We start from the raw sequence: 19124 nt of genomic DNA, 5'->3' as shown, positions 1-19124 counted from the left end.
GTAGTGGTGTGCTATTTATGTGGGCCAAGCTGCTTCAGAAGTGTAGTTTCCAGCATGATGTGCTACACACATTTCCATATTGACTACTTAATTCTATGACAGGCCATGCTGAGGCATGCAGTAGTAAAAAAGCAGAAGGGCCATACATTGTACAGCAATGACAAACAACTTGAACAATAAGGTGTGGTAAATGTTACAAAATGACAGCAGCCGAAAACAGGAGCACATGTCCCTTCTGAGGTTTGATGCAATTCCACCAGCTAAAAGAACCCAATTGTGATGCAGCCTACATTAATGCTAAGTTTGCTGGTATGTATGTATGTGTGTGGACACATCATAGTAGTTAGGAGCATGTCCACAGCAGCCCCTTCTTCAATGTAGGTGTAAATGTATGTGGCCTTCACCATTCACTGGAAAACTAATCATATTTTAACATACAAAAATACTTTATGTATATGATATAATATTTATACTGTTCTGTTTCCATTCCCCACAGACACTGATCAGCAACAGGAGCCCGTGGGCGAAGTTTTTTTGGAAATACAGCTCACTTTTATTTATTTGGCCATTCTCTTGGAGCGTCTGCAAGAGCTGATTTAATTTTAATGTTTATTTTATTTATGTTCACGTTATGTTAATTGTACCCAAAAAAGTTTGAAAAGTAAAGTGGCAGTTTCACTTGTTTGGGAATTTGTGTGCGTTTTATTTCGGAGCAATATGTAAGAATGGTAGTAACAACAGGTACATACAGATGTGTAGTGTCAGTTATATAGCAAATTAAAAGGAAAGTGTTAGTAATGTTGATTGAGTAATAATGTGGGTTGTATGTGGAATAAACACATAGTCGAGATGCATGAATGATTGAAGTAGTTACAGTAACACTTCACACATCACATCAGGGTAGGTTGACATAGTAAAATATAGGAACACCATAATTAAGGCCATAACTTAACACATACACATAAACAACACATTGTGGGTACTCATAGCCATTTATTACAGTTACACATGTAAACATATTAAATATAAATGTACTGAGGGATAAGTAGTATGTTCCTTTTGCTACTTATTAGGGAAGCCACTTTAGATAATGAGGAAACATGATTAAATTCAGCTCTATTGTGTCAATGTAATTTGCTTGCAAAAGTTGATGATTGTATCCAGCACATGGAAATTATTGAGGAGGGTGATGTGATTTAATTGATGTGTGCGTGGATGTTTGCTGCGTGCATACTAGTATTTGGTTTGCTAACATTTGGGGAGTAGAGCATGTTCGTTAGCAGCTTGAGGTGAGTGTGCGTGCGCAAATGTGTGGGCGCGTGCGACCAGTTACACGTACGCACAGCGATAGACCACCCCCCTTCTTTGTATGGTTGCGTGCAAATGATTTCGCAAGCACTGTAGGCGTGCCTTCGCCCGATGCGTGCATGTGTTTTTTTCCGTAAGAGTGCTTGCGAATGTGCATGCGAGCGCATGAACCTGAATGAGGGCCACTATTTCATTTGTAAAACAGTCTGCACTTAATTGTGGTGTTTTTTTCTCGGCAAAATGCTTGCTTTATGAGCTGCATAAAGCCAAGTCTCTTTATACAGATTATATACACGCCGACTTGAAAACTGAGAAAACTCCTTAAAGGGATAGTATTCTTTTATTGTGTGTGTTTTTCACATGGTGTTATTGGGGAGCGCTTTACTGACTGTATACTTACTTTTCCTATTCTGTGCAATTTTAAGTGGTTTGGATGTCACTTTTATGTATCCAGTCTTAAGCTGCACCTCAATTTTTGTGCGCACCTAATACTATTCCTTTGTAATTTTCCGTAAGTAAAACAGAAGACAACCAATAAGGAGAATATGCAAAACATCTGTATTTATTCTCCCTTCAAGTGATACAATGAGAATGCCAGGTATCAGAGCAGGTTATGATTTGCACGCCAGGATACAGAAGTAATTCATGTGGAACTCCAGGATCTCATTACCAGACCGTTCCCCCATGGCTTCAGTCATCCTGTGCGAGAGAGATAAATGTGTCCGAATAATCAGATAAATATACTGGTGAATAATGGACATCCAGATAGTGCTAACCACACCATGGACAATATCAGAATATGCTGAGATCACAAAAGGTATAATGAGTTTGTTTTTAATTACATTAATGAGAGGTAATGAAAGCTGTCATACACTGAATTACTGTACAATGGGGCTAATACAGCATGGATTGCTGATCAGCAGTGGTGGCTCCAGAAGAGAGGCTGCAGCACAGTTAAAAATTCAAAAAGGCGAGCCACACCCACTGCCATCAACTGCCATTCCAAGCTGACGGTCTGGCAGTGGGTGTGCCTCCCATATTTGAAATTTGATCTGTGCTGCAGCCCCGCCTTTGGAGCCACCACTGCTGATCACTAAATATCGCTATTAGGAGAGCCCTGAAACTTCAGTAAGAAAAATGGCAACTATGGAAGGAAAAATGGTTAAGTGTATACACGTTAAATGATGTATACAGCTCTCGTGTGAGAAATTGTAAATTCCATAGACTGATGGGGGGCAGTCTATGCTTTCCCTACCTCTGTGGGTACCGTAGGCAGTTTGGGGTGGTCCGGTAGTTTTTTTTATGAAGTTGTCCCGTCTCTTCCCCGCTGCCGTCTTCCTGCTTGCGGGACTCAGCATTCGTGGGTGCCGGATAATGATTTCACACGGCTAACCACCAGAGCTTGGAGAATGGCAGTTGGAGGTAATGGAGACAATTCCACAGGACTTAGAGCAGATATACAAGCCACCCCAAGTCATCCTGTGGAATCGTCTCCATGACCTCCAGCTGCTGATCTCCAGGCTCCTGCATGATTGGGCTCGCAATGGTCCAAACAAATGGTCTGGACAAGCCTCCGTTGCCTGCACTGTGCCCAACCAATGTCGCTTAGCCGCCCTCCCAACACCCCAAATGTGATCTACAGTACATACCAGCTCTAAGCCATTGGCCACCAGGGCTATATGAATCTAGCTATAATTGTTAGTATAGGCATTGCAGCTAATACCCCTTTTACACCTTAATGCCGGGTGCGACCCAGCTTCTGACCCTTTTACACTGCCGCCTCTACCCAAAATAATGCCGGGCGGGTGATGGCAGTGGAGGCGGATCCTGAACCGGACACTGGGAGTTGAGCTCATCTCCCAGGGCCGGCTATTTCACTGCAGTGAATGGGACCGAACCGAGTTATCTGTTTACACTGCACCATGAGCCGAGTTGGAACCGAGTTGAGCCGGTTAAATCATGGGTTTTGGCCAGCTCCCCTGCAAAATCAGAGGCTATTCAGGTTGGCGTAAAAGGAGTATTAGTAAATATCAGCAATATTGATTTAATGCAAATACCGATACAAGCCCTTCCTTTGAGTACTGCCATGCCTCTGTGTATGCTAGGACTGAGATTGTCATTTTGAGTGTCACTATGTAACACCCTGCTAAGCAATATATTACGCCTGTCACTGTGAATTCCCAGCAGCCTCGGGAGATGATTAAGAGGTCAGGAGAAGGCCACATGACCAGTGTCAGGTCACATGACCAGTGTCAGGCGGTAATGTCAGTGACAGTTGTAAGAGAGTTTCAACACACCCCACTCAAATCTAACTCTCTCTATACATGTTACATCTGCCCCACCTGCAGTGCACATGGGTTTGCCCATTTTGAGAACAAATTTGTACTGCAATCAGATCTGAATAAGGGCCATTGTCAAATTAACAGCCATTTTTCAACAATCCCTGGCAATTTTTTCGCAAACTCGCCCACTTTCCGGCACTCGACAGATGGAACATTGAATTCCACCTGTCGATATTCCAACTGTCCAACTGGGACGTTCCGACAGTCATAATCCCAGATTGAATATTGCCCTAAGTCTATGAGGCATTTAATGGCATATATTGTTGATAGTTCATTAACATTAAATTCTTACCTTTGCTTATCAGCAAATGGCAAAGCCTCAAACATGTCTTGATACATAGATTTCACAATGTTATGCCCTTTTTCTTCTATAGAGCAAAGTTTGCCCATAGCCTGTGATAAAATATTGATAAACATTCTAATAAAAGTAAGAATACTGTACACAGTATTTGATGCCATAGGCCAGATTTTTGTTGGCGCCCCCTAGCAGATGATACCACCAAACTTAGTGTTTAGACACCAAAAATAACATTGTGGTTTAGGATATTTTTTATTGTTAAAGAAAGAGGTAACCAGGGGTGGGCAATGAACTCTTCCAGCAAATATACGAGGGCAGAACTCCAGAAATATGGGGTATGGATATTCAAAAGGAGGCGTGTCTTTCAATGTATTGTAGCACACCATATACCCCTTTTACACATCATGCAACACTCTAGTATGCCCCTTATTCATTCTTTCTAAAGCAATTCTTAGAATTAAAAGAACATTCGATATACATTCAGAAAAAAATAAAAAATAAAACAAGATCTTATCTATACAATAGATAACCTATAACCATGGCATCATTTCAGATCAATCCATATAAATATATAGAGGCTGGGTTTCACACATGCACGAAAAAATAAATAAATCATGGGGTGCTGCCAGTTGTGTCGTATAATTCATGTGTGTGTGTGTGTGTATGTGTGCGGGGGGGGGGGGGGTGTGTGTGTGGGGGGATTGTACCATATAGTTCTACGGGTGCTGCCAAGTGTAATTCCACACATTGATGGGGGTGAGGAATCTTGCCTATGTAGAGCCAGTTTGTGCAGGGGGAGATCATTGGAAGCTTGTTTTGTGGGGACCCAATCAAACCAATCATTTCAGCCACAAGTGTGGCAGTCTCTACTGAAATAATTGGTTTGTTAAGGTGTGCATGTCCTGTTTATAAAACATAAGGGTGGATGGGGATGATTCCAACTTGTTTTGCATTTTGTGCTCTTTTGAGCATATTTTTTACATCATTTATCGAAGCTGATCTTGTTCTGTGATTTGTGCTGTTTTTACGATTTAAAAAAAAAAAAAAAAAAAAATCCAAAACCCGAAAGGGTGGTTTTGTCAAAACCAATCCAGATCCAAAACCAAAACACAAAACCAGAAAAGTGTATGGTACACATCTCCACTAAATTTACTGATTGTCATTTATATAAAAAGACTCTGCACACGTTTTCTTATTTATGCAAACAAATCTATTCGTACCTCATTAAAAATGTTTGTTAATGTTTCTGAACAATTCTTATATCCTATGCCAAACGTTGGATACAGACAATGCAAGGCCAGACAGCCTCTGTTGTTTAGTACACAAGTTACTTCTAGAACAAATTCATCTTTGGGGAACCAATGAGCAGCTGTATCTGCATTAATCAAATCCACAGAGGAATCTTCCAATGGCATCTTCCCAACTGAGGAGATCCTATAAATAGAAATCATAGTACACGCATTACTAAAGATCTGTTCTGACACAGAGGTGATGTAGAAAGAATATAAATTATAGAATTACCTGCATAGATTTATGATGGTGGTAACAAAAGTTTGCAGATATATACTATATATATATATATATATATATATATATATATATCATCCAATCAGCCTGGCACTCAGTCGAAATCAGCAGCTACCCGGGTGCCTCCTGGAAAATCATGCAGTTACTAGCGCAAACACAGGCAGCGCCACTGCCTGGGAATATTTAAAGTGCTTTTAATATCCCAACGGTTCGGCGCGTGAAAACCCGTCTTCAAGGTACATAAAACAGTGCATACAATATAAGTCCTACCTTAAATAGAGAAGTTAGGAGAGAAGTGCTGGGCGTCCTGTTCGTGGCGTGTCTGTGGCTGTTTCCGGGTTGCCGGGCTTCCGGTGACGTAAGCTGGCTGGTGCTCGTTGTCGGGAGTGCCGCTGCCTGTGTTTGCGCTAGTAACTATATATATATATATATATATATATATATATAATGTGCATGGATGCAGCAGTCAAGTACTAATCACGTAAGTCATCAGATGCGGGATCAATGTTTCGAAGTCTATTACTTCTTCAGGATACAAGTGAGGTGCAAAACATGTGTTATATATATATATATATATATATATATATATATATATATATATATATATATATATAGAGTCCACCTCAGGTGGACTCTAGCTGTGCACACTCCCTCTGGACTTCATTATTGTGTGGGTCTCATACCACTGAGCCTATCACCTTTTTTTTCTGGAGAAAATCAAGCTCTTTTGCTTCTGTTGGAGTTTACCTATCTGGTTATCTATGAGAAACTCTATCTGGATATATATTTTTGATTTGGATTGACATAGCTGTATCGGTCCCTCTGTTGCTCCTGATGAAGTTGCCCCTGATGAAGTCATGAGAATGACGAATCGCGTTGGACTTTCCACCATCAACCCACCAGAGTTGTGCATACATTTGTGAACATCTTTTGAGCAATTCATCTACCCACCAGAAGTGGCATATTGTTGTAACACTTGTGTTTGTGTTTATTTGTTACACCCGATATAGGGTGATTCATGTGAAATTTCATTCTTAATCCTTTTGTATTCAACACAATTCTTTTATCTAAATTGCTGTGTTATTCTAGCGCCCTCTGAAACCCCCCCTTTCTTTCTCATTTCTATTTACTGGATCCTATCTAACAGAGGATCCCTCGGAGGTGCTGCTTCCAAAAACTCTGAGCACAGAGAGGGGACCCCCATACCTTGTTTTACATATATATATATATATATATATATATATATATATATATATATTAGAGATGTGCAGACTCGGATTCCAGAGATCCGACTTTTTCTTTACAAAATGTCTTGATGTTTTTATTGTAGATACGTGCTTTCCTCTATTCCCTTGGTGTAGAAATATTGTCTGACATTAGCCGACACATAGTTTATACTCACTGATAGGTGACGTTCTTATGTGGGGAGAATCTTCTGGCTTCCTTTATCTGACTCTCACTTATATCTATTCCAATCACTTTGCAGAAATGTTCCGCCAGAGGCCGCGTTGATCTTCCCGTACCGCAGCCGGCATCCACCGCCAGTTCAAAGGGTTGCTCCTTCTGTACAGGAAAAATTGCCTGTCCTTGCATTCATCCATTTATCTATTCAATGATTTAATTATTCAACCATCTATGGAGCAATAGGAAGTGGAAGAGGAAGAAGAGGAAGAGAAGAGGAAGAATATGAAGGAGAAGAGGAAGGGTAAGAAGAAAAAGAAGATCAAGAAGAAGAGAAAGAAAAAGAGGAAGAAGAAAAGTATGAAGAAGAGGAAGAAGAAAAAAGTTAAATAAAACTGTAGTTATGTAACTTTGCTTATATAGACAGATTCCTGCAATGGTGTTTGAAGTTACAGGTTATGGAGCATATTATAATCCATTTTTCTTCAACAATAAATGTATTTTTTTGTAATAAATTTCCTCACAATTGACCCTGGAGGTATGAGTAGGACAGATCCAAAAAATGTGTGGCGATGTTCTCTCAACTGTTCTCTGGCACCTTCATTAAAAGGGGATGGGGGGGGGGATCATTGGTGGTCAGAGACTTGTGCTCTCCTGGAGAAGCTCAGCAATAGGCGCTGTAGATTGGGACCTATTTCTGCACGTTCTCTAAATAAAACGTACAGCTCAATGTGATGATCAGGACACCTAGTTTGGGTAATTTTACCTGCAACAATGTGACTTTAGCCCCGTGCAACAAGCCCCAAAATTGTAATGCTGTTACCGTATACCGATTCCTTAATCACATACAGTATATAAATTAATAACTTACTTTCTCATTCAAGTAGCTTATAACAAGGTTTGTAATGTTTTTGGAAATAGGAAACATCTTTTCCTGATAGACTTTTGAGAATTCTTCTTCTTTGAATGCTTCGATATCCATCTGTACAGATCTGTGTTGTCAACCAATTGAATTCACAGTTTTAAATGAACATTTTTGCAAAAAAGAAAGATTAATATATACCAAATAGTTTTAAAACATTATAGTTTACATGTCGCCTTACTACAAACAGATAAGATCAGTTGGGGTTGCTTACCTGACTGGCCGGGGGAAGCTGGGTCATCTCCTCCTAGCTGCAGTCCTTGACCTCCAGGAGATTGATTGCCGATGTCACTTGAGCGGGACTTATGTTTGGCAGCAAAAGAGGACAGGCCTTAGAGACAGAGGCGGTGCTTACTGCCGTACTACTGAACAACCTGGCCTCAGATGCAGCCCCTAGAAGTTAGATCGGGCTGATGGTATAACAAAGGAGTGTGTAGCACTATGTAGCATAATGGGCAGATGTATTAAGCCTGGTGAAGAGATAAAGCGGAAGGTGATAATACACCAATCAGCTGTGTTTGAAAAATGACAGTTAGAAGTTGATTGTCTGGTGCGTTATCACCTTCCACTTTATCTCTTCACCAGGCTCAATACATCTGCCCCAGTGTTTCCAATGGGAAGTCACTGCCACTGCTAGGCAGACCCAGAGGGTTTTTCTTTGACACCCCAGACTCTGTAAGATGCTGTTGTTCATTCTGTACTATTGAATGTTTTTTGACATTGTCTTGAACATATATCTATCTTTGTTTTTTTGTGTGGAATAATTACATTACTAAACCATTGGGAGCTTTTCTTTCTTTGTTTGCATGAGGAACTGGTGGTGTCCTTTTTTGGAGGTGGATTGAAGAAGCAATGAAGGCAGATCAGTACTAGGCATAATCCTCTCCTTAATGCACATACCATAATAAGTAGACCACAAGTTTTTGCAATTACTGGTTATTAGTTTTAGAGTGGTATTAAGTCTTGGAGTCTGACTGTTAGAACATTCTGACATTCTGGCCTGTTTTCGCCTGGTTTGACAGTTTCTCGACAGGTGAAATTCCTTGTTTCCAAAAAGAGTAAGTTAACCGTAGTTAATTTTAGAGTGCTCGTTATGAAAAGTTTTATCAAGAGCAGCTGCTTAGGGAGTAGTCAGTTCCCTGAAAAGGCACAAGGTGAAAAATTTAGAAACAAGCAGCGCTGACAAGAAGAGAATTTTTTTTATATACTCAAATACTGTAGCTCAATGAATATTTAATAACAATTCATGATAAGAAATGAATATGTATCCAGTAGGATTTTATAGTCGCCAGTGTGGAGTAAGTGAGACATAGGATGAATTAGCCAACTCGGAGAGCCTCACTTCTGCGTGTGATCAGGTATCCAAATGAAATGGGCATAAGACTTCCAAAGGTATTGGGACCATGACCAGACAGATGATTGAGCAGGTAAAGGGGGGGATTTCCTGGTGTAGAATGTTCTCTCCAAAGACTGCGCCAATGCGTTTTGCAGTACCAACTGACTGCTTTATCAAGGTGTCCGGACGCGCCTTTCGCAGTACCAACTGACTGCTTTATCAAGTTGTCCGGACACCTTGATAAAGCAGTCAGTTGGTACTGCGAAATGCGTTGGTGCAGTCTTGGACCCAGTTTGGAGAGAACCTTCTACTATCCTCTCCCTTTACCTGCTCAATCATCTGGTCGCAGTCCCAATACCTTTGGAAGTCTTATGCCCATTTCATCTGGATACCTGATCACACACAGAAGTGAGTCTCTGAGTTGGCTTATTCATCCTATGCCTTTGGATAAAGGCCGGATAAAGTCAGGATACCACAAAAATGCTTAAAGGGCTCCTACCATCGGGACTATCATTGGATCAGTGCAGGTCTCACTTACTCCACACTGGTGACTATAAAATCCTACTGGGTCCATATTCATTGCTTATTATGAATTGTTATTGGTTTAAACCTTGTGAGTTTTAATTTGTTATTAAATATTCATTGATCTATTTGAGTAAATAAAAAAAATCTCTTCTTGTCAGCGCTGCTTGTTTCTATAGGAATTCCTTGTTTCACCTGTGGAGTGTCGAAAAGTGGGCGTGTTGGAGAATCCCGACGTGGATTGTCAAGAAACGGCTGTGAATTCGTCAAAATAGCGCCTGACATCGAATATCCCCTTCAAGTTTTTATTGACTCACAAAATATCATCGTCTCCATTTTGATATTTTTTTTACAGAGCATTCACTGTTCATAAAAAGTCACTAAAAGTATATTTCTCCAAAAAGAAAACAAAATTCCATATACAGACACAACCCTTAGCTTTATCAAATCTATAGATTAACATCAGTAGTGCACCTAGAAAGCCCCCTGACAGACCAATTTTTTATCATGTAAAAAAATGCTACTGCAGTCTGATTTAAGCCCCGCCCATCCTGCATTTGTCTCCTCCTCCTTTTAAAAAAACCTGTGGGCTGTGAAATGTGTACTTTTTCTTGCTATGTATCTTGTGTCTTGAAACAAATTAAAGGTGTATTCTTCTGGAAAAAATCAGTGAGACTGCAGCTCCAGGAATTCCCAATACAGGAAGTGACTCTGTGGCACCCCAGAGCATCATGGGAATTGTAGTCATAGGGATTTAAAGACACCTGGCATGACAGCAAGAAATATATTGTGATTTGAAAAAATCAGGGGCAAAATTTAAAAGGGTGCGATCCTTTAAACAGTTAAAAAAAATCGCACATGTAATAGGGTGCTCTTTGAGCCGGTCCTGGTTCCCAAATATGAGAAAAAAAATGGTGGGGTTCCCCTATATTTGGGGAACCAGCACTGGGCCCCTCAACCGGTCCCAGTTGCAAAAATAGAAAGGGAAAAAAATATAGGATATAGGGGTCCCCCATGTCTTGGAACCAACACCGGGCTACAAAAGCCAGCAGGGCGATGCCACTGTTCCCCCGGCCAAAACATCACCCCCTGGCTGGTCAGCCCTGGGGGAGTGGGGACCCCCCCCCAATAAAGGACTTCCCCCAAAGCTTCACTCATCAGGGGCTGAAGCCTGGGGTTGTCGTGGTGGGTGCCGGGCTGATTTTGTATGTGTTGAATAATAGAAAAAAAATATTATTGGGTTGTGGTGTCAAACTACAAGTCTCAGCAAACATCCCCCACATGACAGAGAACTACAATTTCCGGCATGCGGGGCATTAAAGGGCCCACTGGGACTTGTAGTCAGCATGACCAATGTTAAAATAAGGGGAGAAAATCCTACACATTGCTATTTAGACTATATTAGCTGCTTTTACTGTATATTATTTTTACACACAACTTTTCTGTATGTCAGGCATCTCGAGTCAGATGGTCAATTGTCATTTGCACCCATCTGTTACCAGACTTTTGTTACACCCAAACAGAATGGACAATAAATCTTTAGGTGCATGGCCATCTGAAATTGTTCTTTGTATAAAGATAGATTAGGGGGAATTTACAGCATTAAAAATGCTGTTTCATTTCTGCTGCCCATGAATTTGTAAACACCATATATTACAGGTCAGTTCCCTGGCAGTGAGAGGTACAAATGGCATTATGGGATAGTAAGTGTGCCCCACATAGGAGCCTCCTTGCTCTTTTGTTAGTTTAAAGGGCAATGGCTGTTGCCACCGATATCGGTGAAAGCAGGGATTTGGTGATGTCCCGGCAAATATGTTTCTGATACCAGGTGGGGGGTTCAGGGTCAATGCTACATTCTGTACATGGTCCTCATTAATGATGACCCCCCCACGTCTTTACATACACAGACAATGGAGGGGGGTCATTAACCATTTCAAGTCCAATGTCTAGTCAGGCTCAATAGCCCTAGCGCTAGTAGCAGCTCCAATGGGGAGCCACTTCAGGGGCGAATCCAGGATAAAATGATAGGGGGGGCACCATGATAAAAGGGTTTGGGTGGGGGAGGGGCGGTGTTAGTGGTGCCAGTGTACATGCTAAGAGAGCGGCAGGAGAGGGTGGGAATGGAATTAAAAATAGGCCCTGGCATTTAAAGTACGCAGGCCCACCATGGCGACAAAAGTGAAGGATGTAGTTGTGCGCGCGCCAATGGCGCGTTTCGGAAAAGGATGTGTCAGGGGGCGTGTCAACACCATATACAACTTTAGAAAAAAATCAAAAGAGATTTTATGAGGATTTCCTACAGCGCTGGACCTTTGGAATCAGTATCACCAGGATGATTAGTTGTTTCTAAAGTGAATGCAGTCCACTCCTTCTTTAAAAGTTCAAAAAGACAATTTATTCAAAAAAACGTGAAAAACTCCACATCAAAAAATTCCACAAAAAATTCCACAAAGAATGGCTTCCATATACCATAAAACATGCATCAAACAAAGTCACGCAAAAAAACTATAAAAAATGCATAAAATATATAAAATATCCAGAATTATTCCTTTTTTAACCTGGTCTCTGCCTCCCAGGGAAATTAATGATGTGTGGATAACACAGACCAGACCTTTTCGGGGAGACTTGTGATTTTGTGATAAAAAGTTAATAACCCATAGGGAAAAGATGTAATTCCCGGGTATCTCCTATGAGGCCTTTTTACACAGTCTCATAGCCACCTCTCCAAGGCTTGGAGCACACAAATGGGGAAATATATAAGGAGATTGCTCTCACCACTCCGCTTTGCACACTGTCAGGGGACTTCTCCTTGGATGGGGAATGACACGGCCAGCCACACTGCCACTGCGGATGTACCGTACAGACCCTTCTCCTCTGGATACCGTCTTAAGGAAGATGTACACTCAGAGACTGCTCTGCCACTGCAGTCTCTGGATTCCTGCCGTCTAGCGTACAAGACTCCGCTCACGGTGGATAAATGCAGGGACTGGAGATGGTCCCAGTAACCGTCTCTCACTACGGTGCGCTACAGCCGGCTGCAATCAGCTGTGCGCCTCCTGCTCCCTCCGTGAGCAATAGTTAGATGGCTTGCGGATAGGTGGTTAATGCGGGACTGTCCTTGCACCTGCCCGACCTCGGCCAGACAGACGCCGCTCAGCTGCCCGCTTACAAGCGCTCTCCTTCTCCTCTCCCACTATCACTTTTTCTCCTTATCTGGGATTATAGCAGAAAGCCAAACGGGGAAACTCCAAAGCTGCTGCCGGAATTGTAATGGCATGCGATGCGATATTAAAATTGTACAGTGCGGCTCTTAGGACCCGAAAATCGGGTCCCATCGCATACCTTAATTAGTGGTATGCGATGGCATATGATGGGCACCGTACTAGGAAACAAGTACCAAATAAATCAATGTTGTTTTGCTGTTTAACTCTTGTGCATTACCTCCTCTTCTATCTGCGTAGGCAGGACACTGAGGACGCCATTACACCCCTCTCATGACTGGGGGGAAAGGAGGGGAGAGAAGGAACAGATGGAAGAAGAGGGGAGGAGATAGAGGGGTCGCAGTGCTGAGGACTGGCAGTGGCACTGGCACAGCACAATGAGAAGAGGGAAGGAAGGGGAGGTGGCGCTGCTGCCTGTTCGTCATTTGATTGACAGCTGACAGGCGCAGGGAGCAATGGGTAGGGGGCGGATCCAGACATGATATGTCATCCAGGCATTCACAGACAGCGCTTCATGCCTCAGCGCAAGTGTCCGTGAGGAAGAGGGGGCAGGTCGCAGGAGGAGGACAGTGTGTGCACAGTGCAGGGAGCTGCTCAGCTTCTCCATACTGCTGCCCGCTGTCAGACAGGCACTGTGAGCGGCATGCAGGCTGTGTGCCCTATTGGTGCAGGGAGCAAATCTTTATACTACCGCCCGCCCGCGGGCGGCGTGCAGGAGGCGGTGACAGTGAGGGCTGAGGCAGCTTTAGCAGAGCAGGAATGGAGACAGCGCCTTTTCAGCATGGCGCCTCCCTGCTTTGCAGGAGCTGCGTGGATAGCGCCAGCCCTGCCTCAAAGTATCCATTTAAAATGCCAGTGTCACTCACAGCAACTGCTCTTTTTTGGGGTGCAAAAATTTAACTAAATTTCAATTAATTGACTTGGCTGCTTGTGTATTTATGCTAAAAGAACAGTCGCTGTGAGCGATTCCGGTTTTTTTTAGCGGATATTTTGAGGATCGCTCACAGCTACGCTAGATCGCTAAAACTCAAAGGGTTAAGGGATTACTATTATTTTTTTTGCTTAAGTTGCATGTTTAGAATAGTGATTTCCTGTTTTGAAGGTTTCTTGATTCTCTAATCACGGCACCCTAGAGTATCAACATTTCTTCTTTGCACCCCTAAGCCAAAAGTTTTTATTGAGAAATTTAGAAAAAAAATATTACATTAAGTTAATTGTGTTTAGATGTCATCCTTAAACTCAATTATGTGTTGAGTCACATGATTCAAATTTGTTTGTCCAAATAAGCTAAGATTTAAAGCCATAAGCATTGGTTTTGCCTGTTAAATTGGTAATAAATATTTTAAATTGGTCCTGGACCACCAACCCGGGGCACTCCTGCAAGTGTTCCAAGGCGCCCCATGGCTGCCCTGGCACACAGTTTGGGAACCCCTGGTCTAATATTTAACACCCCCCACCCCAATTACTGTTATTGATGGCTTATTTTCACACTGCCCATCTTGTGGTCCTGTTTGTACCCTACTGGGGTCAACGCATCACTAACTCCAGTAGGGTACAATCAGGACCACAAGATCTGGCATTCTTCCTGTGTGCCATTGGCATGGGAGCTTGGATAAATTGAGTTGTTGGCGAGATTCTGGAGGTTGACCTTCATCTAAGCCTTGAATTGTTAGTAATGAGATGGTTGTTGGCACCCACTAGACATTGTTGGTGATGTGATGACAGGTGGCCCCTAAATAAACCTTGACTTGATGATGTTTGAATAACAGTTGGCCCTGCCCAATGCTTGGTACACACTGTAGCAATGTGTACCCGGACAATATAGTGGTCACGGTGCTGCTACTGTATATCAATACAATGATACACATCAGCCTGATGTAATTTAGGATGGAACAATTGCTCTTTCCATTCTTTATTACAATGCAGTATCATCTGGTTGGCTGAGCAGCTCAGCTGGCAGGGAGATATTGTTTCGAACTGTCAATTGGACATACAAACTGAATGGTATGCCAGATGTGTCACATCAAAACTACAAAATTGTGCCGATGTCACTCCACTGTGCACCCGCCTTAAGTTTTTGGTGATTGGCAGGCACTTGGACCCGTGTAAACCTTGTGTTGGTGATGGGCTATCAGTTACCCATCTACACTCTTTATGGTAGCCGACAAACGGTTTATCCTCACTGATAGGTGACGTTCTTATGCGGTGTGGATCTTCTGGCTTCCTTTATCTGACTCTCACTCATGTCTATTCCAATCACTTTGCAGAAATGTTCCGCCAGAGGTCGCGTTGATCTTCCTGTACCGCAGCCGGCATCCACAGCCAGTTCAAATGGTCGCCCCTTCTGTATTCAATGATTTAACTAGTCAACCATTTATCTAGTTACATCTCCTTCCCATAAATCAAAAAATATAAAATAATAAATAAAACTATAGATCTGTCAATTTCCTTAAATAGACTTTCCTATTAACACACTGCTCTGACGCAACTCAATATAAGATTATGTTTCCAAGCTGGCTGGTTGAAATGAAAATCTGGAAATTTCTGGGAATAAATTACAATCATCCATTTGCTCCCAAAAGCTGGAAAAATGGACAAAAGCAGTCATCGGCATAGATTGCTTTAACCCATTTGTCTGAATGACCATTTTTGCCAGTTTTCCATGTTTAGGAACTAATGGTCTATTGTCATTTGCTCCCAAATATTTCCATATTTCATTCCAACCAGCCAGATTGGAAAGATAATCTTATATTGTGTATGGGCCTTAAACCAATCTAGACAGGTCCCTGCCAGAGTGTTTGAAGATACAAGTTATGGAGAATATTCTCATCTGCTTTCCTTTAACAGTAAGTTTATATTTTGTAACATTCTCACAATTTTTTTTAATCAATCGGCCCAGTAAGCATTATGGTAAATTTACCAAGGTCCTGGGATAGGGCTGATCCCAGGTACGAATTGATATGACCGACATTGGCCGTATTTTGGGGAAAATATGAATGGGAATCCATTCATATTTGTATTTGTCGGCCGTAAGTACAGTCGCCACATACAAATATGAATGGATTCCCATAATCGAACGAAGCAGCAGCATTGCACAGATAAGTCAGATCCATGCAATGCTGCCCTGTGTAAAACACAGAATAAATAAATTAATAAATTAATGAATAAAAATGGTGTGGTGTCCCTAAAAGAGACGGTCCTGGTTTTAGAATTTCAGGGGACAAAGAAGTTTGGGGTTTCAAGTAGCGGCCTCTGGGGAATCTCCACTGCTGATTGGCTGGGGGAGGGCCGGTTCCCCAGTTTAAGGAAGGAGCTGCAAGTGTCAACAAACACTTATGGTTGCTCCCATACGATGGTCCAGGTAATGCGCTTTGTTGTTTTAACCCCCTGGATGCCTATTACAGATCCAAGAGGATGCAATCTACGCAAGAGTCCTTGCTAAGTATAATTTTCAGGTACCTGATTCTACTGGAGAAGAGGACAGGCCTACGTTGGAATCCATAGCTGAGAATGCATGAATGATTGTAGCATATTAAAGTTTTATTTTTCTAGTGTGTGTGTGTTTTATATTTCACTATTAGTTCTGTTGTAGAACTACAAGTACCAGGGGGTCCTTTAATACCCTGCATGCTGGTACTTGTAGTTCTACCACAAAACCCAATAGTTATTATTAATGAATATTATAGAAATCTTAATTTGACATCACAAATCAGCCCATTGCCTATGCCCTGGGGCACTGGGGACGGCCCCGGGCTTCATCCGAGGCAGGGGTTATCCTGGAAGGGGACCCCTTTATTGGGGCCTTTTGTATTTTAGTAAACTTTTGACACTATGCAAAAATAAGACAGGTCCAAAAATCATACTGGGCAGTTGTTATCTCAACTGTTCTCTGGCATTATCCCGGCACATACCGTAGGTGAACTTTTTTGTTTTAACTTAATATTTGTTTAAATTATAAGGGAAATGAGGGTGGTAGGTGTGTACGTGTGTGTGTGTGTGTGGGGGGGGCGGGGGGGTTCAGTGATGAGACATGTGCTCTCTAAAAGTAGTGCAGTAGAAGGAGCTGTAGATTGGGACTTATCTTTGACCACACCCTGAACAAAACTGGGTGCTCACCTGACCTGTACACATGAGCGGACGCCAACACAGCGACTGAGTGGTTGATCATGGTAAGAATACACACTTGGACTGGACGCTGAATGTGCCAGTCAGGACATTCAACTGGATGGCCATTACATTTTACCTGCCCCTCACAGCAAGTGTTCAGTGACTGGTGGACCGCCCATAAACACAAAGCTAGGTGTGCTTATACAGTATATCTGAAAATATATCCACCTTTAACTGTGTTGCTCAGCAGACGTGGTATGTCTGAGCAACGTTGTTCACAGACATATATGGGTTACACACTCATTGATGGGCTCTCAATATGCTCAAATAGAGGATTTATATTGCTAAGTGTATCTCCAGCTTAAACCTCAGAAACAACAAAAGGGTCATCTATATTCACTGTTGGATATATAACAGGTGGAAGGAAGCCATTTATTCGGACCTTTCACCTTCAATGAGTAATTGTAGGATGAAGAGCGTCCAGGTCACCCAACTAAAGTGACTACGGATGAAATGGTCAACAAAATCTAAATTCTAAGCAGAGCATCCATTGACAGGAGATCAATTGACACCACCCCGCCCTCCCCCCCATTAGTCACGTACAGCACATTTTTTATAAATTACTTATACACCGCCGAAAAATCCGGGTCAGCGGCGGGTAAGACCCGGATCATCGGCGGTGTAAATAGGGTATATCCGTGTCCATTTACACGGGTCCTCTACCCAGGTCCTGACCTGGGTAGAACCCGGATAGGACCCGTGTAAATGCTGGTATAAATTACTTTCTCTTCCAAGTAGCTTATAACAAGGTTTTTAACATTTTTGGAAATAGGAAACATCTTTTCCTGATAGGCCTTCGAGAATTTCTCATCTTTGAACACGTCGATATTCATCTGTACAGATCTAAACATTGACAGTAGTCAACCAATTGAATAACACAGTTTTAAAATTTTAACAATAAAACATTTCCAGTAAGATTAATAAAAAGTATACAGGTCACCTACAGGTCAGACAGAGAAGATCAGTGGCTGCTGATTACCTGACTGATTGGGTGGTCCGGCTGATCTTCTCTAACCTGCAGTCCTTGATCTCCCATGATTCCACCCCTTGTCCACCGTCTGCCCACCCATCCTGGAGCAAACACTTCGGCGAGTGTGAAACCAGCTGAAGGACTTCGCATATTCGCGCATGTGCAAACCCCAAATATAGAACGAGGGAGAAAATTTAGCCCGCAACGAGCAGGTCTGTATCGCACCCTAAGTTGTATCATATATTGAGGACTATCTATTACAGGGGTGGCCAAACTGGTCCTCGAGATTTAACAAGTCAGTTAGGAATCAATTCACCACATATTTGAAATGTGACTGTTTGCGATGACTGCACCTGTGCACCAGCTAGGTGATCTGGAAAATGTGACAGTTAGTAATGACTACACCTGTGCACCAGCTAGGGGGTGTGGGAAAGGTGACCGTTAGTAATGATTACAACTATGCCTCAGCTAGGTGATCTGCGAAATGTGACAGTTAGTAATGACTACACCTGTGCACCAGTCAGGGGGTGTGGGAAATGTGACAGTTAGTAATGACTACACCTGTGCACAAGTTAGGGGGTGTGGGAAATGTGACAGTTAGTAATGACTACACCTGTGCACCAGCTAGGGGGTGTGGGAAATGTGACAGTTAGTAATGACTACACCTGTGCACCAGCTAGGTGATCTGCGAAATGTGACAGTTAGTAATGACTACACCTGTGCACCAGCTACGGGGTCTGGGGAATGTAACAGTTAGAAGTACCGAACACTTGGAACTGTACCTGATTGTTTACATTTTCAAGAGTAACAAAATGTAAAATAATTGTTACTTTTCAATATGTTATTCTACTGCTCACTCATTGTATACAGATTTTTAAATAAATAAGTAAAACATTTTTTTTTTACTATTTAATGTAGCATATTTTAACACTTTTCGTGCATATTTTAAGTATTTTTCATGCATATTTCAAGCTTTTTATGTTGCATACAATCTTGTCTCTAGTAATTACATATAAAAGTTCAGGGCAGCACCCAGTGTTTTCCAGAAGTGTCCCAGAAAGCGCAGATGTTCCCCGGCTGTTGGTAGGGAGGTTTGCCGACTTCATCAGT

At 42.2% G+C, this 19124-nt stretch overlaps 1 protein-coding gene across 1 annotated transcript; it reads right to left on the bottom strand.

Moving 5' to 3' along the window:
* Window positions 1–1919: 1919 nt before the first annotated feature.
* LOC146021305 (putative methyltransferase DDB_G0268948) lies at window positions 1920–7858 on the bottom strand. Its single transcript, XM_083155099.1, has 5 exons — window positions 7748–7858; window positions 6878–7038; window positions 5169–5382; window positions 3943–4043; window positions 1920–2007 (listed from the first exon to the last, which is right to left on the bottom strand). Exons 1-5 carry the CDS (start codon window positions 7856–7858, stop codon window positions 1920–1922), a joined length of 675 nt encoding a protein of 224 aa, XP_083011225.1.
* Between the last annotated feature and the right edge of the window lie 11266 nt (window positions 7859–19124).

This window comes from Crinia signifera, chromosome 7, assembly GCF_055691185.1.
Source record: "Crinia signifera chromosome 7, ASM5569118v1, whole genome shotgun sequence".
NCBI lineage: Eukaryota > Metazoa > Chordata > Amphibia > Anura > Myobatrachidae > Crinia > Crinia signifera.
The sequence above is the reverse complement of the archived record's forward strand: the minus strand, read 5'-3'. Positions and strand labels throughout refer to the sequence as shown.